Genomic DNA, 21,252 nt, shown 5'->3' on the forward strand with positions numbered 1-21,252 from the left:
TGCAAGGCTCCAAGGCTCCAAGGCTTTCTCACCGGGCGCCAAAAACCCCTTTCGTCGCTTTATCAACAAACCTCACTCTCTCATTTCAAACGCAGTGCCCAAACCAGAACACCGAAATTGAAAAAGCTGCAGATACAAATCCCAAAGTGCCAGATTGAGCTTTGCTTTCGTCTTCTTGTATCAGTGCTGCGATTCGTTTCGATTTGAGGAGCATGGACCTTCAGAACACTGTCAAAGAAGCCCTAAATGCACTGTACCATCACCCCGATGATGCGGTGCGCATGCAAGCCGATCGCTATCTCCAGGATTTCCAGCGAACTTTGGACGCGTGGCAGGTTCTTCCATCTATCCGTTCTCTGCTCTACTCGATTCGTTTCGTTTCGTTTCGTTTCCGATTTGTCTCTCTCTTCGCCGCGCGCCGATTTGATTTTCACTGAATCACTACATAATGGTGTTGTTTGTCGATGCTATCTTTTATTTTTCGGTACTTGATTTGACCACCGCTGGAGCTGTGAACTTCGCTGAGAGTTATTTATCTAGCTGTGTTTTGTGAATGTTTCTATTTCTGTGTCTTCTGGATTTCAAGGACACTTAGGGCTTTTTTTCATCTTTTGAATTGTGTGAGCTCTGTAATTCGGTGCAGAAACAAAGTTGCAAACGGGCTTGCGTACTGTACATACGTTTCTTACTTTTGTTATCTGCAGGTGGGTGATAATTTACTTCATGATCCCAGTAGCAATCTAGAAACTTTGATATTTTGTTCTCAGACCTTGAGAAGCAAGGTAACTCTGCTGTTCTTCTACTTCATGTTGATGTGTAGTTAACGCTTATGCGTGTTTAAGAATGTTGGGTGTTAGTTTCTGAATGCAAAATACTTGCGCTGAGAGGGCTACTTCTTCTTCTCGGGTTTTGAGTACTTGTTTTTGGTATGATTTAGGTACAAAGGGACTTTGAGGAGCTCCCTTCCACAGCTTTTCGGCCGTTGCGTGACTCATTGAATGTGAGTGAGGGTTTATGTATTGTTGGTGCTATTCCTAGGGTGTTTATTTAAGTTTGGGACGTGTAATTTTATTCCGTCTTAAAAGGACTGCATATATACTCCTGTTTTCAAACCTGCTCAGTGTAAAATTGTTTGATTTATGGACCCATGACCATGCTGATGTTTAAGTAGAAACAATACTTTATATGCTTTACTTTCATAGTTGTTTTTGAATGCAGACCTTACTGAAAAAGTTCCACAAGGGTCCTCCAAAAGTCAGAACACAGGTGTCATATAGAAGTCCCTTGCAACCTTCTGTCTTCTTTTTAGTTTGTCTTATTGGTTAGTTTTGTGCTTTTTATATGGAAATCTAATGTAACCAAATGTATTCTTCAAAATTGTCTGCACCTGTAGATTAGCATTGCAGTGGCTGCCTTGGCTGTGCACGTGCCTGCAGAAGACTGGGGGGATGGTGGTATAGTTAAATGGCTTAGGGATGAGATGGATTCCCATCCGGAATATATACCGGGATTCTTGGAGTTACTTACAGTTCTACCTGAGGTATATAAGCTGACATCAGTAGCGTGTGAGGAACATGCGTCATCTTTTCATCTTATTAATTAGGCACATGTCTGAACTTTGAATAACTCAACGCCAAGTTGTTATAATTTACAAAGTTGCTTTCTTGTTGGACTTGGATATTGTTGTTTATGTAGTGCTTAGCTTAACATCACGCAACTCATAAATTCTTATATAAATGGTTGTAAAAAAGTATTTTAATTAAAATAAGTTTATTAACAATTGGTACGCTTGTGTTGCATATTATGCCTTTTGTATATTTTTTCTTTATACACAGGAAGTATTAAATTATAAGATAGCAGCTCGCCCAGAAAGGCGACGTCAATTTGAAAAAGAGCTTACATCTCAAATGGAAGTTTCTCTTAATATCTTGACAGCGTGTTTGAGTATTTCTGAACTTAAGGAGCAGGTGAGCAGTGGATATTATCCATTTACTCACTGTCCATTATGTGGTTCTTGTGAGGTATTTTCAACTTAGGTTTATTAAGTGGTCTTATGGCGATGTTTTCATGTTAAATGGTCAGGTTCTTGAGGCATTTGCTTCATGGCTTCGCCTAAAGCATGGGTACGGAATTTCTCTTTGTTTAGGCCTGTATCTAAATTTTGTTCATCACATGGGGCATTACTGATAATTGTAATATGTTATTCTTCTTCAATGTTATTTTTTTAAGAACTTTTGGGGTATCAATGACTCATTTAAACCATTTAATGAATGACCGTAAGCTTTTGTTAAAATCGCATAAATGCTCTGTTGTCCCCAGTTTAAGATTTAAAAGTCTTTCTTTTTTGTTGTGTGTGTGTTTTAATGAACATTAAAATTTGGCTTTCATGTGAAAGAATGTTAGGAGTGGATAATTTATCTGAGTTCTACATTTATAGACTGCTTTTGTTATGTGAAAGTGATAGAAGGTGTGGGAAGCATATCTAAAAATGCTGGGAATGGGTTATAGTTTAGCATTCATAAAGTTGAATGAAGAGGCTTGGGGGACTGTTTATTACTACTTGATGAAACTTAGATGGACTATTTAAGTTATATATGTTCTTTATAAACTTATTCAGGTCTGTTCTTCTCTCAATCTTCTAGTGGGGAAAAAGTATTTGATTCTATTGGCCAGTGATTTTTTTTCTGTTCTCCAGGATTCCTGGATCAGTTCTTAGTTCTCATCCGCTAGTTCTCACGGCATTGTCAAGCTTGAATTCTGAGTTACTTTCAGAGGCATCTGTAAATGGTATGACAAGTTGACAAGTGGGAAAACATTAATCTTGTGTTCTGTTTATTTTATTTTTAGCTATTTTCTTGCTCACTCAAGTCCATTTAAGTAATATTGACATTGCTAAGCCAGCAAATCCTCATTAAGAAAGCTTGCAATAATATTTCAAGGTTAAAATTTTGTCTTAAGATGAAAAAAACACGAGAAATACTAGGAACACATTCTAACACACTTTTTTGAACACTCTCTCTAATAGGTTGAAATTATTGGAAATCATAATTGTGGATCTCTCATCTTATTTAATGAGTTTCTCTCATGATTTTGTAGTTTTCAATAAATTTGAATAAATAAAAATAGTGGGTTACAAGGAGTGTGTTAGAGAGTGTTGCTAGCACTCCTCAAAAAGCATTATTTCTGCTGTTATTTTTTTTTGACATTATTGTTTTTTGTTGTTTAGGAAGACTTCTCATCAACTTTTGACTTGTATTGTTTAATGCCTCTCTTAGTCTTTCATATTTAAAGAAATAATGGGTCATTTGTTATCAAAGAGACCCTTAAAACTTAAAAAGAATAAGCAATTTGGTGTTATAGAATAAAAGAAGTTAGTCACTTGGTGATTGGCTCATGAGAAATAAACAGGCTTCCCAAAATAAATAAACTAGGCATTTTCTCTGGTCCATATAAGTGTTGGTTGGAGCCTTGGATCTTAAAACCCTATTAGTTTTAGATGTTGGATTGGGTTCCCACCACGATTTGGTCTAGAAATTATATAATATTTAGGTTAATTAACACTTCATATCCCACACTATACAGTTTTACAATTTAAACCAGGAACTGTTACCGTTTACCAGCTTATTGTTGCAGTCTTGCTGTAATGAGATATTCTTCTAAAAAAATGTTGAATAAATAAAAAATATGATGTTACCCCAAGGAAATTGGAATATTATTAGAGAAGGAAAAGAACTGCTAGTGCAAAATGAATCCGTACAATGTGTATTATAAGCTTGTTTGTATAATAAAATTTTGTGTTGGCATGACATCCAAATAAAGTTCCATGTCTCCCACTTCCTTCCTTCAGCAGCAGTAGTTGTGCTGTCTTTGCTTGATTGCTTAGAAGTTGGATATTTTTAATGATTGATGTTGCTTTCACTTTCAGCATTTGTTATTATTACCACCATTTGATTATTGCTGTTGGTGTTCCTGTTGTCAACATAATATTCTTTTTGTTTTTTGTGTGCGCTCTCTTTGCAGTGATTTCCGAGTTAATACACTACACAACAGCAGGGGACATTGATGTTTCTGCAAATATGCCCTTAATTCAAGTCATTGTACCTCATGTTATGAATCTAAAAGCCCAGCTTAGTGATTCTACGAAGGTAAACACTTTTTAGTATTCAATCTGCATGCTCTGGGGCATGAGAGATTGCCTACTTGATAATTCCGAAGCATACTGGAACAGTTTTTGTTTGTGATATTGCTGATTCTGTTCTCTCTGCTGGCATTTACTCGATGGTTATAGTCAACAGTAACGTAAAATTTAAACTGCTAGATTTTTTGTTTGCAATGCATCAAATGGTTGATTGGGAGTCGCAGCTATGGTTTTAGGGGCATGCTGTGAATACCAAATATTTAGTGAATCATGCCAGCCTTTGATGGTTTCTCTATTTATTTAGTGGGCAGCTAACAGCTAGCTACTTGAATGTTATGTTCTGTTCTGGTTGACAATTTCACTCAGAATTTAAGGCAGGAATATAATGTGTTCACTCTATATCATAGCACTCAACCTTTAAACCAGTGCTGGGCAGCTGACCCTAAGAGACCTATAGCAGCCACGATACCAAAGAAATTACATAGAACGCAAATAATTTATACTACACATGTATAAATGCTCAAAAATATAAAATACTTGAAATTGAAGTCATATTCAGCATTAATAATCATAAATCATATAAAAAGCCAATAATAATTAATCTAACTAATAAATTAGCTTCAAGAAGCATGGCAAAATAAAAAGTACAGTGGTGGGTGAGGCTGGTAGGGGGACTGCAAATATTACTTCATGCTGAAACCTAGGTTGCTTTGCTGAAAAATTGGTTGGCTGCTGCCTACTGGGATTCTACTGGGAAATGCATCATGTGAGAAGTCTTCCAACAGGTGGGACATTCAAAGCAGAATGACTTGGTTGGGAAACCACTGGGTTACACTTGCAGATATCTTTTTGTAAGATACTGGTTTAAGAAAGGAAGAAAACTGAAAAGAAAACACAGAGGAAGAGACTTCTATTCGGATACCCCCTCTCCCTGTTGCTATTTACTTCCCTCTTACTATCATAACTAACTTTATGTTTCATCTCATTATCATAACTAACAATCCTATCATTAACAGGATGGGCTCTTCTAATATGGACCTCTTATTCCTTCTCCTATAGACCTTGTTAATTGTGGCCTAGCACCTCCGTACCTCCAGCTTCCTAGGACATTTTTTTCCAGTAACCCGGTGATTCTTTGGCCCAGCCCCCTTGTTTGCCAGACATTGTGTTCACTGTAAAATAAAGTTAATGAGGACAGGGTCGCGAGTCTGATCAAAGTGTATATGTCTGTTGGTGTGATGCTGCAGTTTAAAGGAACAGAGCAGTAGCCAAACAATCTAGGGCATTTTTCTTTGAAACATAAGGGATTTTCTATCCTATTTTCATATCTCGTAGGTGAAAAAGGAATTGAATTTCAAAAATTGCCTTTTCAAGACCAGTGTGGTAGTCAAACATAAGCAGGGAAAAACAGGAATTTTTGTCCCATCAATGTAGTATCTTGACAGCTTTTATTTGACTGTAAAGACAGCTGTTATTTCTTCTTCCCAAAAGCATGACTTGGTGAACATACCATAGCAGCCAGGCTGTGTGAGGTGAGGTGACACTGATACAAGAGCAAGGTCAACTACCTTAAACTGTATAATTTTTATCGTGTATGATGATATTACAAAGCAAACTCACATTCTGATGTTACTAAAGTTCACAAGTTCCAGTTGTAATATTTTGGAAGTTTACCCTATAATTCTTTTTTTTAATTTAGGCTGTAAGGGTTTCAAAATCAATGGTCAGTTAAGTATTGATTTTTTTTTCTTGTTTTTTACTTGCATTTTTTGCTATTTTTTTCAGGCTAATGGATAAATAGGTATTTAAATTACTTTGCCAAATTATTGTTTGTATGTGTGTGTGTGTACCTGTTACTGCTGTTGTGTGCAACACTTGGTCTCTATAATTTGTTGAGGTGTCTCATTCACCAAGAAATTGAATAATCTGCGAGATTTTCTGAAAAAAATATATCATCTGTAATAAGTTAATGATTTTTTAATTAAAAATTCATTTTAAGGATTTCAGTTTGTAAAACTGTATGACTATGTGAATGACCATGGATATAGAAAAGGACTAATTTGTATTCCAATCATAGCGATGTTTTGTTCATTATATATGATATTGACATTCTTAATTTAAAGACAGTTGCCTGCTATACTTGAGTCTTCTTTTCATGATCCTCTTATCTGCCTTTAGGACGAGGAAGATGTGAAGGCAATTGCTAGGTTATTTGCAGACATGGGTGATTCATATGTGGAACTGATTGCAACTGGTACTTGTACTTGGATATAATCTTTGTTGGTTTCTCTTTGAGAAGAATTGATGCTTTCTCATGCTCTGTGAAAAACTTTGTTGCCATGGCTAGTATCTCATGGTTCTTGGTTGTGTTGAACTTACTGTGTCTGCATCATGACTGAATTTTCCAGGTTCAGATGAATCAATGTTAATAGTGCATGCACTGTTGGAAGTTGCTTCACATGCCGAATATGATATTGCTTCTATGACTTTTAACTTTTGGCATAGTCTCCAGTTAAACTTGACTAAAAGGTGATTTTTCTTCACTCTAGAAAGTACTGTTTTTACTTGGCATTGCTTTAACCAGAAATATGATTATTACATAATCTGTCAGGGAGTCCTATATTTCATATGGCAACGAAACATGCATTGAAGCTGAGAGAAATAGAAGGCTGCATGTTTTTCGACCTGCATATGAGTCACTTGTATCGCTGGTGAGTCTTCCTGGTTGGAAACTTGAAGTTGGAACTCAAATTTTCCTCTGAAACTGTCAAAACACCCTTGCTATGCATGATTTCCAGCTCTCATGTGTGCTACCTTAAAACCAGTTTTGTAATTATCTATATCCCATAAAAATTTGCATGACTTTCTACTATTTACATGATTATTCTCAACATTCTTGTTGCATTATGAAATATGATTTATTGCCTGTGTTACTCATGCACAACACTTTTATTTTCAGTCATGACTCGATTCTGTACCTGCCATTATTTTTATGCTATTTTTTTCATGGATGTTTTGTAGGTTATCTTTCGGGTTCAGTATCCTGAAGATTATCAAGACCTTTCATATGAGGATCTTAAGGAATTTAAGCAGACTAAATATGGTAATGGGTTGGTGGTGTTGTGATTCATTTGCTTGTTTTCCATATATTATTGTGCATTAGATTGATTATATTCAGGGGTATATTAGATTGATAATTGATTTCACATTTAAGCTGTTTTAGAGAGAAGCTAGTATGTTTGGCAATTGAGATGAAAACTCAAAAAAGCTGTTCATGGTTAAAAAATGCTGTTGAGTCTCCATCTCTCAGCTTGATCATTTTGATTCAATTTTTTATATTATATTCTCTCTCAAATGTCAAATTTCCATTTTCATTCATTTACCCTGACTGTTGCATTTATTGCAAAGCAGCAACCGCATTTACCACAACAGACCTCATTTATCTTTTTTACCTGTGACCTTACTTCTCATATGCTGATCCCAAACTCTCTTTTCTCTTCTACTTCTCTTGCATATTCTTTTGCATAAACCATAAACCCTAAACTATATTTCAAAAAGGTTTAAATGTTAATAAATCATTACTATTATTAATATAACAAATAATGCCATATTCTTTATTTTTGTAATTTATGTTAAAGTAACTTTTTTTATGCAGTATAAACAAAATAAATTTTTGCTTTCAACAAATATACCCAAACAAAAAAAGATTTGATTATAATTGGTTGTAAGAAAAAAATATTATATTTATAATTAATTATTGAATTAATATATTTTCCGCAAGCACACTCTAATTGTCTTTAGATATGGCATTTTTAGTTGCAGTTGCTGGGGCTTTGCAATATACATATTTTTTACAGTAATTTTCTGAGTATTGAATTGCAAATTTATAGTGAGTTTCCTAATCTGTTGTGAAATAATGGTATTGCAATGTGGATGGATGTATAGTTATAGAACTTTTACCCTGTTATTATGCTTGAATGGGAACACAATAATTTGCATGGATTACTTCTGTTGTGGTGTCAGCTGACAGTTAATACCATTTCTCTGCTTTGATACACACACACACACACACACACACTCAAGGTGGTCCTCCAATAGGAGACAGTAGGTTGGCCCCTCAGAAAGAATTTGGATGTCAATTTGGTCCTTCAATGTTATAAATGGGTTTAAAATAGATAGTTTGGATACATTTTGAGTAGGATTGAAATGGATGCATCACAGACATTAGTGCATTATGATTCATTTTAGAAAAAAATCAAGCTCATCCATTATTATTTTTTCGTGGATGGATATCCAATCCATATAAAGATTGTTGTTACTTATCAACAAAACTATATATAATACTACTCAAACCATATAAGGGCTGTTTTTATTTCAACCAGAATTAGATGACATTACTCATAGGCTAACTGCAAATTGTTGTTTCAGCTGTTGCGGATGTATTAACAGATGCATCATCAGTTCTTGGCGGTGATGCCACACTTAAAATTCTATACATGAAACTGCTTGAGGTGCGGAATACATCTTGAAGTGATTTAAATTAAATATGCTTCACCTATTATTAATATAAGGTTATTGTAATGGTGGATATTGCTTATCTGTTTAATCAAATTTTAGTGCATAAGTTTCATTCTGAACTTGTGAGTCTCTAGAGTTTATTCTTCTGCATTAACCCTAATATCAGTAAGTAGATTGTAGATGTTGGCTATGTTTTTCTGCTTATATGTGCTTTTGCTTAAATAATGTGTGAATGTTATTTCCTAAGCCTCTCACTTTTTCTGAACTTCCTTGTCCCCCTGTTTAGGCTGTATCTGGCCATGGTAATAATGAACACAAGGAATGGCGTCCAGCAGAGGCTGCTTTGTTTTGTATTCGGGCAATATCAAATTATGTGTCGGTTGTCGAAGCAGAAGTAATGCCTCAGGTATGGTTACGCCTTTAATAATTATTATATAGTTTATCTCTACAATGTAGCCAAATGGGTAGAATCTCCTGCTGACTTTGAAATATCACAATTCATTTTTTGCTTTTAATGTGACATTATAAAATCCTTCCATGATTTTATACACTTTTGTCCTCACAGATGGTTTCTATCTGTACTTAAGCCCTTTTGTACATATCTAGGTGCATAGAACCTGACTCCTTGAGTATCTTGTGATTTATATTAAAGAAACTCCAAAAGGAAATGAATTTTTTTATAGAAAAAAATGTTTTTTTATTATTTATTTTCTCTTATTAAATTTTATCTATATCAAAATACTAAACAGAAAATATGAGAAAACATTCCTGTCATTTCAACCTCACCTTGAAGGAGATTGTAGAAGTGACAAAGTTTGAGAATGTGGGTTTGGGCCTAACTCAACCCCAAAGGCTAACTCATGGGGGGAGGGTTGCCCCCGCTTATATATATTCTATCTTTGCCTTATCTCTAGCTTATGTGGGACTTGGATTTTTCCCGATACACCCCCTCACGCTCAGCACTTTGGGCTTGGTGGATGGTCCGTTAATGGATCTAGGATAGGCTCTGATATCATCTTAGAATGTGGGTTTGGCATAACTCAACCCTAAAAGCTAGCTCATGGGATAAGGGTCGTCGTTCACTTATATATTCTATTTTTGTCTTATGAGTGAATAGGCAATTTAGTCCCTGGGATTGTACCCATTTTGCATATTAGTCCCTAACTTAATATTAAATTCAAAATAGTCCCTATCTTTGCATAAGTGTTGCAAAATAATCCTTCCGTTAAATTTTAAAGTAACGCCGTTAGTGAGATTAATTTTAGTACCACGTGAACTATCCAACGTGGCACTAAAGGATGACGTGGCATGATACGTGGACATGTCTCTTAAAAGATGCCACGTCATTTGATGATAACAAAACGAGTAAATAGACAATTTAGTCCCTAACCTTGTACCCTTGTTGCATATTAGTCCCTAACTTAATGAAAAATTCAAAATAGTCCTTCCGTTAAATTTTAAAGTAACGCTGTTAGTGAGGTCAATTTTAGTGCCACGTCATTTGATGATGATAGAATGAGTGGCTTCTTCAAATTTGATGGTTCTGAACCAATTGAGGCATATATACAAAAAATAATCCACACACACTTGCACAAATAAAAAGAACCAAAAATCCACAGCAACAACCTTATCTCTGTAGCTGTCAACACCAATGGGCGAGGTCTGCATAACCATTCTCTTTTCCTCTTTTTTTTTCTTCAATTACCATCAATGTATCATTCTGGGTTCTGATTTTGCAAGGAATCAAAAGATGACAAGGAATTCAAGGAGGAATCTGCACCGCCAGAAATCGTGCAAGGCACAACCTTTGCAATGCATGGACACTTTAAGCGCGATTTCTGACATCTTTTAAGTTAGGGACTATTTTGCAACACTTATGCAAAAGATAAGGACTATTTTGAATTTTTCATTAAGTTAGAGACTAATATGCAACAGGGGCACAAAGTCAGGGACTAAATTGCCTATTTACTCGTTTTGTTTTCATCAAATGGCGTGACATCTTTTAGGAGGCACGTCCACGTGTCATGTCACGTCATCCTTTAGTGCCACGTTGGATAGTCCACGTGGCACTAAAATTGACCTCATTAACGACGTTACTTTAAAATTTAACGGAAGGACTATTTTACAACACTTATGCAAAGATATGGACTATTTTGAATTTAATATTAAGTTAGGGACTAATATACAAAATGGGTACAATCTCAGGGACTAAATTGCCTATTCACTCTTGCATTATCTCTAGCCAATGTGGGACTTAGGTTATTCCCAATACACTCCCTCATGCCTAACACTTTTGAGTTTGGTGCGTGGATGACATGATGAGTGGCTCATTTAATGGATCTAGGATAAGTTCTGGTACCATCTTAAAATGTGGGTTTGAACCTAACTTAACCTTAAAAGTCAACTCAGGTGGTGAGGGTTGCCCCACACTTATGTATATTATATTTTTACACTATCTCTAGTTGATGTGAGACTTGGGTTTTTTCCAATACAAAGTAATTCTTAACAGAAAAATAATACTCTGGCAACAAAGATTTTTTTTAAGATGTGATGAGAACCAAGATTCAAGTGGGTTAGGAAGGAATCCTTGATGGACTGGAGGCAATTAGTATTAGGAGTATATGTGCGTTAGGATGGGATTTGTTGGTTAGTCGCGGTGGCCCTTATAGAATGCTAGAATAGGTAATTAGTTAGGATTATGATTAGCATAAATAAGTGTTAGTGCTTTAGGTTTCATGGGCTTATCAAACACAATTTCAACCATCCGCAACTCCCACCTTCAAGCAATGCAATTGGTTACGCTGTTTGGAGCAGGGATGTAAAATTGGGAGCTAATTTCTAAACTGCTGCAACCCAGCCAAGTTGCAGTTAGAATGAGAAATGGCATGAATTCTGGTTTAATGGCTTAGAGTTTTTTTCTCAAAACAGAGACCTTTCCTTTTCAACGTCAACAAGGAGGAAGAAGGAAGGGGATCAATGGAATTCTGTTGAGAAAAGGTAAGGGTTGTGACATTTAACTTATCAAGAATTTATGGAGGCAAAAACTTAAGGTTATGTTTTTTTGTGGAGAGAAATTCCATCCTTTACACCAATGCAAGAGAAATTCCATCCTTTAAGGTTGGTGATTTTTGCCTTTTGGGAGATAACGAAGCTCTAAATAAAGGAGAGGTAATTGCTATGGGATGGAGTGGATGAAGAGAACAAGGAAGAAGCTTCTTCCCCCAAGGCTGATTTTTCAGCAGGAGGTATTGATGAGAGGTAGAGTATTCCTCATGGGTTAGGAAGGATGCATTGATGGATTGGAGGCAGTTATTATTAGGAGATTATGTGTTAGAAAATAACTTATCCTGTATTAGCAATTCTGTATTAGTTCTGCATTATAAACTGAATGATGAAAATTATTCATAGAAAATAACTGATGGCAGTTATGTACTAGAATTATATCTGGTAATAAGGTGTATAACTAAGCAAGCGTGTTGTATCTGTGGTTTGTGAGTAAAGGATATTCTCTGTAGGAGACTATTGTCCTTGCTATAGCAAGTGTATTGCTGTACTGTATGTGATTTGTGTTTAGTATTATATTCTATTAGTTTATCAATTGGGGTTCTATCAATATAGCAGTGAACAGTAATGGAGTGAATTTTAATATTAAAAAGTGGTCTTGATATTTGGCCATATCCCAGGGAAGTTAATTTAATTTACCTTTATCTACAACCTGTTTGATATACTAATGATTTGACTGTGGTTTACAACTTCAATTTTGAACTGAGACACAACTATGAAGGAGGATTTCAAAGTCGTACTAATTTTTAACCTCTTCAATATGTCAATATGCTTGGTACTCTATTTTAGTGGCTACCACCAGTACGTTTGTTTTTTTTGCATAATTTAATGTCCCCTAGTTCAGGGTCTAGTACAATCTGAAATGGCATAATTTAGCATCCCTTACTTCAGTGGTTAGTAAAATAGCACCATCTGAAATGGCATAATTAAGCGCCCCTTGTTTCAATGGCTAGTATGATGACACTATCCAAGTCCTTTCTCTTGCAAGCTCATAAGAAATTGTTTTATAGTTTCATTTTTTTTTTGCCTTCATACAGATCATGGCTTTGCTTCCGAAACTTCCTCATCAACCCCAACTACTTCAGACAGGTAATGTTTATACTGCCTTTTATATATATATATGTGTGTGTGTGTGTGTGTATTATGTTATTCTCTTCCCAATCAACTTTTTAGTTCCTGCTTGCCATCTTGTAATTTTATATCTAACGCAAATTGTAGATTTTCTAGTTCAATTTGTATGGTACCTGACTTATAAAATGCTTGTTATGTCTTGTTGCTGTATTTTCAGTGTGTTTAACTATTGGAGCTTATTCAAAATGGCTTGATTCTGCATCTTGTGGACTGTCTGTACTGCCATCAGTTTTAGATATCCTAATGAATGGCATGGGTACATCTGAAGAATGTGCAGCTGCTGCTGCTTTGGCATTTAGACACATCTGTGATGGTATAGTCAACTTCTATTTGAGTATATTTTTGCACTTTCTTTTTATCCTTTGGAATGTTGAGGAATTAGCTTGGTTAGTTACAACAGTATTCAGTGCAAACATAGCGAAGATGAGTGACTCCAGTTTAAACAATAATGAATAAACTTCTGATTTCTGAACTGTGTGGTTTGATTATGAAGTGTTACATGGAGCAGTTGTTTTGGTCATTTTCATACACAGTGATGAAAAACACTTGTGCTTTTATGAGATGAACCTCTTTTAGTAAGCTATTATTGGCTGAAATTTATTGTAAACTACAAAATTATGAGAGAGACTCATTAAATGAGAGGTGGAACCCTCCAAAATTTAAGATTTTCAATAAATTTCAGCCAATGGTAGAGGGTGTATTTAAAAGAGTACGATAGAGTGTTGCTAGCATTCTCATTTTACTTTTATATCTGCTTTTACCGAATAAAACCTGTAATGATTAGAAATTTTCAGAAGATGAATAAAAAAGAGAATATTGGGTGGGGAGAACATGGAAGATGTTGTTTTAATTTATTTCCATTATTTTTGCTATGGCCTGTTAATTCAGACAGAATATTTGATGGATCAAATTATTAAATTTTGCTTTAAATTTTATATGATTTTTGTTAGATATAAAGCCGTTAGTAAGCCTTCACCCTACAGCTTAAACTTTTGGGTGATAGTTGGTTCTTGATCATGTGGTCAAGAATTCAATCATTGCTGTCCTTATTCTTTTAAATAGAAGTGCGTCCAAAGGGCTCTTGCCTGTGTAGGCAAGTTGGAGATTGGCAGTTTAGTATTTGATATGTGAATCATTACTCTATGATTTTGTTCTGATTTCAGACTGCCGGAAAAAGCTTTGTGGATGCTTAGAAGGTCTATTCCACATCTACAACAAGACAGTTAATGGAGAAGATAGTTTTAAAGTTCCTGCCGAAGACTCTTTGCATCTGGTTGAAGCGTTGAGGTAGTTTGCTTCCTTTAAATATTTGCATCTAGGATTGTTTGCTATTTTTTCTATCTTGAATGGTAGGTATTGATTTAAACATCTTCAATTTCTGTGCAGTATGGTTGTTACTGAACTTCCTCCAGATGATGCTAAGAGAGCTCTTGAGGCATTATGCATACCAGTCATAACTCCTTTACAGGTTAGTGTCCAAACTGTAGAGATATTTTTAGTTAAACATTTTCTTTTGATGGTTTTGCTTTCTATATTTTGCTCCATCAGGAAGCTATCAATCAAGGTCCAGAAAGCTTGAGTAAAAGACCTTCTCGGCAGTTAACGGTTCATATTGATCGATTTGCCTACATCTTTAGGTGTGTTCCATAATTAATATTGTCATGTCTATGCACCCTACTACCTTTTTTTTTTCTTTTAACTCAATTTGGCTACAATCCTGAACACATGACTGAATCTTCTTCTAGATTTGTAAATCATCCTCAAGTTGTGGCAGATGCTATTCAACGGCTATGGCCAATTTTTAAGGCTATTTTTGATATGTAAGTAATCTCTAGTTGCTTATGTGATGTCTATCATTTCTTCTTTTGTTTTCTTCTATTTTTTGAAGCTTGCTTGCTTGTCTAAGACATGTTTATGATGATATTGATGCCAGTCGTGCTTGGGACATGAGAACAATGGAATCTCTCTGCCGAGCATGTAAATATGCTGTAAGCTAAACCATTAACTCTGCTCCATTTGCACATTTACAATGACAAGACATGAATTGGTATTGAGTCATTCAATTTGGATTAGGCATTTATCCTAAATTTCCTTATTACTGCAATTTTTATTTGTAGTTTCAACTTTCAACTTAGGCTTATTATTTGTCTCAACCTGTCATATGGCCATGCATAATTTTCATGAGATCACAACACGCTATGTTTATGATGTGTTCTTTTTCCAGCATGCAATATAAGCCATGTTTTCAGTTGGCTGTTTTTCAGCCATGTCTGTGATACAAATTTAAAATTTAATGTCAGTTCCCTGGTGGCTTCTTCCTCCTAAAGAGTCTGTACAAGCTCAACTCTGGTTCTATGCATTATCAACGTTGAAAAGATTAGTTTGTATTATTGAATGCTATGTGGCAATATTCTATCACATGTTTCTAGGTGAGAACTTCTGGAAGGTTCATGGGGCTCACAATTGGTGCCATGCTGGAAGAGATTCAGAGTCTTTATAGGCAGCACCACCAACCATGCTTTCTTTATCTCTCCAGTGAAGTTATAAAGGTATTCATATCTAGCTACACCATTGGCCATTCCTAATAACCAATTGTTGCCGAAGTTATATATGGTTTTAGCTCAATTGATACCTTTATTTTGCATGTTAGTAAATATCTTTTATTATAAGAATTATAGGAATGAGTCTGCATGCAAAGGTGGTCTTAGAACTACCTTTCAACTTTAAAATGAAGATCTTTTTTACCGTAGGTGAACATGAGTGCATGGTTATCAATCCCTGACTGCGGCATGGCACGGCCAAGCCCAAAAATACCATAGCAGGATAGCAAACAGTGGTATGTATGCACATCAATGCTAAAAAATAAAACTAAAAATTAACGACAATAATAATTAATAATCAAAAGTCATATTTTAATTCTAAGCTCACATTCACACAATCATCCCTAATCTAAGGTTACAACAAAAGCAATGTAGTCACAATTGAGTGGATGATGCCATGGCTGTCAAGAAAAAATGAGACTGCACGAAATGAAGTAAAAGAAAGATGGAATTATGTAAGAAAAAATAAACACAATCAGATGTGTAAACAAATGCCAAAGGACTTGGGAAAATGCAGACCAATTTAGGAAATATAGACTGAAGTGTGAAGAAAGAACATAAAAAAAATAAATTATAAAAACAGACAACTGTACAAAAACAGAACAAAGTCCAAAGCTGTGCTATGATACATGAACAAAGGGGTGATTGGAAACAGCGCTGGAGATCTTCTGGCTTCGATAAAAATGACTCTGGAGATCTGCTAGTTGGTCAGAGAAAAAAACACAAGTGCCTTGTGCTTTTTGGTCTCAACAAGGGGGAGATTTTAACTGGTGACTCAAATCTGAAACCCTATGCATTTCTGATGTAAAATGGGGGGAAAACTGAGAATATCTATAAAACAGGTTTAGTAACACATAAAGCAGCAGGGTAACTATGCTTGAGCGTGCACTTATCATGTTGTTTTGTTTATGATAAGGAAAAATTCCATGACATAGTTTCCCACTGAATATTGGCCTGTTGGGTCTCCAATCCACTCCCACCGATCAGATCCTTGTTGCTGAATGACCTTATATTGAACCTCATTTAGAAAACTGATAGCCCAGTCAATTTCATTGTCAAACAACGGCCTTCTCCAGGTAAAATTCCACTTCCATCCATTATCCTTGTGGCTTCCCATCTGTTGGATGACCTGATGCTGCTGTAAGGAAATCAAATAAAGTCTAGGAAATTTTTCTGCCAGTGACTCCTCCCCACATATCCACCTATCCTCCTAGAATTTGATTTTATCTCCGCTGCCTACCTTCCACTTCAGGCCATTTTGAATAAGCTGCCCCTGTTGTGTATGAATGAGGGCTCTTTTTAAATCTCTCCACCATACTGATTCAGGTCCTGCTCTATCTGCTTCAAACAAACCCCGCCATCCTCCATATTTGGATTCCACTACTCTAGCCCATAGTTCTCCTTTGTGTTGCATGAGTTTCCACCTCCATTTTCTGAGCAATGCAAGGTTAAAGTTGTTGATGTCCTTAATGCCCAAACCACCCTTTTCTTTTGGTAGACACACTGTCTCCCACCTGACCCATGCAATCTTGTTTTGGTCGGGTGCGCCTCCCCATAAAAATCTACGTTGCAATATCACCAACTTATCCACCATTGATTTAGGTACCCTGAAAAAAGAAAAGAGGTAAATAGGGGTCGATGTTAGCATTAATTGTATTAGTGTCACTCTCCCCCCCCAAGGATATGTGTCTCTGTGTCCACTTTGCTAACTTTCTCTTCCATTTGTGGATGATAGAATCCCACATCTGTCCTCGCCTCGGGTTTGCCCCTATTGGTATTCCCAAGTAAACTAAAGGAAGAGCCAGCAATCTGCAATTCAGATATTTGGCTGCCTGCTGCTTCCATTGTTGTGATTGACCAAAAACTCCAAAACAACTCTTTGCAAAGTTGATTTTTAGGCTTGAGGCAAGTTCAAACGTCCTTAGGATAGTTTTGATTGCTGTAACATTCTCCATGATTGCCTCCCCAAAAAAGATTGTGTTGTCGGTGTACTGTAGGATGCTGATATTCACATTATTGATGCCTACTTGGAAACCCTTATACAGGTTTTCTTCCTTAGCTCTCCTTATCAACCCATTCAGACCTTCAGCCACCACATTAAACAGGAAAGGAGCTAATGGGTCCCTTTGCCTAAGACCCCTTTTGGGGAGGAACTCAGCCGAGGGACTCCCATTCACCAAAACTGAGATGGATGCTGATTTCAAACACCCCTCAATCCATTTGACCCATTTAGAGCTGAAACCTGTTCTTTCCAGCATGTATAATAAAAATTCCCAAGAAACCGAATCATATGCCTTCTCGTAATCTACTTTGAATACAAGGCATGGTTTGCTGTTCCTTTTGACCTCTTCAATCACCTCATTCGCAATGAGAACACTATGTAATAGATGTCTTCCCTCAATGAACGCAGATTGGGTCTCATCTATGTTAAAGGGCATCACCTTCATTCTGTTGGCCAACAACACCCTATTCCCCAAAAAGGACTTGTAGCTGTTTGCCAACCCCCAAAGGTGGTAATATTCTTTTGTGTGCTGCACATGGGTTAAATACAAAATGAGTTGTTGTGATTCATAGATTAGACCACAGTAGTAAATTCTATTTTATGTGTTCTCACTAGTAGCCATATATTCCGACACTTGCCTCCTGTGTTTTTAATATGGGTTAGTTAGTATCCAGAGAACTGTAGATTTATGCAGCAATCTTTGAACTTCTTTTATAGTTTTATTTTATAGTTTTCACAAGCAGTAAAGAGATAAGAGCCCTTTGATAGATAGATATCAGGAAAAATGAGCTTTACTTATTTTATCTGTCTCTCTCGCTTTCTTTATTAGATGTATGTTCTTGCTTATTTGAAGATTTCATATTCTTGACTAATTTACTCCTGCAGTTTTCTTTCCTAATAAAATTTCTTATTCTAAATTAAAAAGGAGTTTTGATAGATATTATTCTCATTACCCCCCAGTTTCTTATTCTACTTCTATGCTATTTCTCTATGATTGAAATATCAATAAAAACAAGCTTTACCTATTACCATCTTTCCCTTCTTGTGTATTCTTGCTTCTTTGTTTCCTCAATTAATTTACTCCCCTAATTTTTTTCCTAATAAAAAATTTCTTGCTGTATAAAAAAATTATCATCAACTATAGGTTCTACAAATTCCTCCCCCTTCCTGTTCATGGTGTGGTCAATGAACTAGTTTGCCATAACTTTGACAGTTGGTGTCTTGCATTTCAGATATTTGGTTCTGATCCATCTTGTGCTGACTACCTGAAAAATTTGATTGAGGCACTCTTCCAGCACACAACACTCCTTCTCACAAATATTCAGGTGTGACTTAAGTAGTGACTTTGCTGTAGACCTTCCTTTCAGATCTGTTGATAGTGTTTGGATGTTTGATTATATTTGTTGCTGCAGGAATTCACAGCCCGGCCTGATATAGCAGATGATTGTTTTTTGTTGGCCTCAAGGTGTATTCGCTACTGTCCTCAACTGTTTATTCCCTCGTCTGTTTTTCCTTCATTAGTGGATTGCTCTATGATTGGGATCACAGTACAGCATAGGTACAATCTCTCTCTCTCTCTCTCTCTCTCTCACACACACGCACACACACTCTCTCACATGCACACGCACGCGTACGACAAAAAGGAAAACCTTGAAAGCATCCTCCATTTTTTGACAGGGTGTTACGTGTGTTTTTGATCCTTTTCTTTACTACTTATTGAGAGGCAAAAATCCTGTAGTAACAAATTTTCATGCTGCTTCATGGCTTACTTCCTCTATGTAGTGTGGTTGTTTAACCTTTTTGTTGTTTTCCTCCTCTGCAGGGAGGCTTCGAATTCCATATTGCATTTCTTGGCTGACATTTTTGATCTTGCGAATTCTTCTGTGGGGGAGCAATTTATACCAATAAGAGATAGTGTAATAATTCCTCGAGGTGCCAGCATCACCAGAATTTTGGTTGCTTCATTAACGGGAGCACTTCCTAAATCTCGAGTGGATGTGGTAATTTCTCAGGTCAACGTTGGTTGTCTTTCATTCACATTTTTTACTGGATGAAGTCCAACTATCTCTTTTTAATTTGTGTGCACCTGCACCTCCCTCAGGTATCTTATACACTCCTGGCATTAACTCGATCATATGGGATGCAAGCGCTGGAATGGGCAAAAAAGAGTGTTTTGTTAATTCCATCAACAGCTGTTACAGATGTAGAGCGATCAAGATTCTTAAAAGCACTTTCTGATGCAGCATCCGGAGGGGATACTAATGGACTTACTGTTCCTGTTGAAGAGCTGTCAGATGTTTGCCGACGTAACAGGGCCGTTCAGGAAATAGTTCAGGAAGCTTTGAGACCGCTTGAGTTGAATATGGTGAATGTATCATAGAGGATTGGTAAATGCCATTGATAGAGAGGGCCATTTTGTTTAGGGTCCTGTCTGTTAGTTAGGCTAGTTGGTTGTGTATTATCTATCTGTTATATTCATTTTTTTTTATCCATTATCATTCTCCAATTTTTTAGAAGAATTTGCCCCTGCATGCTCTGATGTGTTGGCCGGAAGAAATTCGATGGGGGTATTGTATCTTTTTATTCTTGAGATGTGGGATTGGTGAGTGATGTTTGTCCCGGTTGTCATTTTTGGGGGGCGGAGGTTACATGGTATACAGTTGTAATTTAATGGAAACAGAAAAGGTGGGGGAAAATAGAGTACATTGATAAGTTGCTGCAAATTTTCAAGTTTGGAATGAATATCGATTTTGGAATCTGTGACTGAATTGTGTTCAGTTCGTCGGACCAATCTGTTAAAATGAATGGAGGCGGATGTTCAGATGAAAATACGCGGCACATTGGACTCATTTTGGATCCGATTTTTACTTGTGTTGATGCCATGAGAGTATAATGTTAAGCTCTTTGGGATCCAGCCTTTTTAAATTTAGAGTGGATAAGCCATCTCTGATTTTTTTTTTCACAGAAAAAACCAAAGAGTTTCAACAGATTCTTAAAATTGGACTATACGAGGGTCTAGTGCAAGGGTGAACTTGGGGCATTGCTTTGTGCACCCAACAAATTGATGGCCCATCTTGTACAAGATGGGCAATTTCAATATTGTCCTTTGATACGGATTGTGAATCAATAAGTCCAATACGAATTGTCAATTCTTTAGTGGTCCATATGATTTTTTGTAACTTTTGCGTTATTAGAACGATGCTTTAATCAACTGAACTAATAGATTAATTATGTTATAAAATAATTAAATGTCGTTATATATAACACTAAATTTTTTAATGTATATTTAATGCACATGTACATTTAGATAATAAATTGTGACAACTAATTTTGATCTAATAATTAATTTGTTTACATATATAAAATTTTATGAAACTTATGATTTTTATTTAAAATTTATATATGTAAAAAAATATTATTAGATCAAAATTAATTGTAATAAGGCCAAAAAATACATTATTAGATTTATGTTAATAATGTATTTTTTTACATATATAAATTTTTATTAAACTTATTATTTTTATTTACAATTTATATATGTAAATAAATTAACTATTAGATCAAATTAATTGTCACAAAATTTATTATATAAATTTATATGTGCATTAGAAATTTTAGTGTTATATATAGCGACATTAATTATTTTGTAACGTAATTGGCCTATTAGCTCAATTTGTTAGAACGTCGTGCTAATATCCTAAAGGTCACATGTTTGATTCTTACATATTCACAATATGTATTGACTTTATGAAAATGCAATATTAAAATTGTTCATCTTATGTTGGATGTACTAGCAATTT

The 21,252-nt window shown here is 35.8% G+C and overlaps 1 protein-coding gene across 1 annotated transcript; it reads left to right on the plus strand.

The window, feature by feature from the left end:
* The first annotated feature begins 11 nt into the window (after window positions 1-11).
* Window positions 12-20,208, plus strand: LOC100813996 (transportin MOS14). The gene is made up of 27 exons (XM_003525041.5): window positions 12-335; window positions 705-782; window positions 938-1,000; window positions 1,219-1,266; window positions 1,394-1,540; window positions 1,836-1,967; window positions 2,083-2,123; window positions 2,696-2,787; window positions 4,021-4,145; window positions 6,317-6,392; window positions 6,547-6,667; window positions 6,750-6,849; window positions 7,160-7,241; window positions 8,567-8,649; window positions 8,943-9,062; window positions 12,757-12,808; window positions 13,008-13,163; window positions 14,014-14,137; window positions 14,237-14,318; window positions 14,399-14,487; window positions 14,596-14,670; window positions 14,784-14,838; window positions 15,280-15,399; window positions 18,685-18,777; window positions 18,865-19,010; window positions 19,275-19,452; window positions 19,554-20,208. The coding sequence occupies exons 1-27, from the start codon at window positions 213-215 to the stop codon at window positions 19,830-19,832; spliced, it is 2,880 nt and encodes a 959-aa protein (XP_003525089.1). The 5' UTR covers window positions 12-212; the 3' UTR covers window positions 19,833-20,208.
* The last annotated feature ends 1,044 nt before the right edge of the window (window positions 20,209-21,252 follow it).

The sequence above is a fragment of the Glycine max genome, chromosome 5, assembly GCF_000004515.6.
Source record: "Glycine max cultivar Williams 82 chromosome 5, Glycine_max_v4.0, whole genome shotgun sequence".
Lineage (NCBI taxonomy): Eukaryota > Viridiplantae > Streptophyta > Magnoliopsida > Fabales > Fabaceae > Glycine > Glycine max.

Bases quoted from the DNA above. Each gene is read 5' to 3' on its own strand.
- LOC100813996 (XM_003525041.5), top strand. From the start codon at position 213: ATGGACCTTCAGAACACTGTCAAAGAAGCCCTAAATGCACTGTACCAT. The intron at 4,146-6,316 runs GTAAACACTTTT...ATCTGCCTTTAG, and splicing joins AGCTTAGTGATTCTACGAAG to GACGAGGAAGATGTGAAGGC. The intron at 6,668-6,749 runs GTGATTTTTCTT...ATAATCTGTCAG, and splicing joins CAGTTAAACTTGACTAAAAG to GGAGTCCTATATTTCATATG.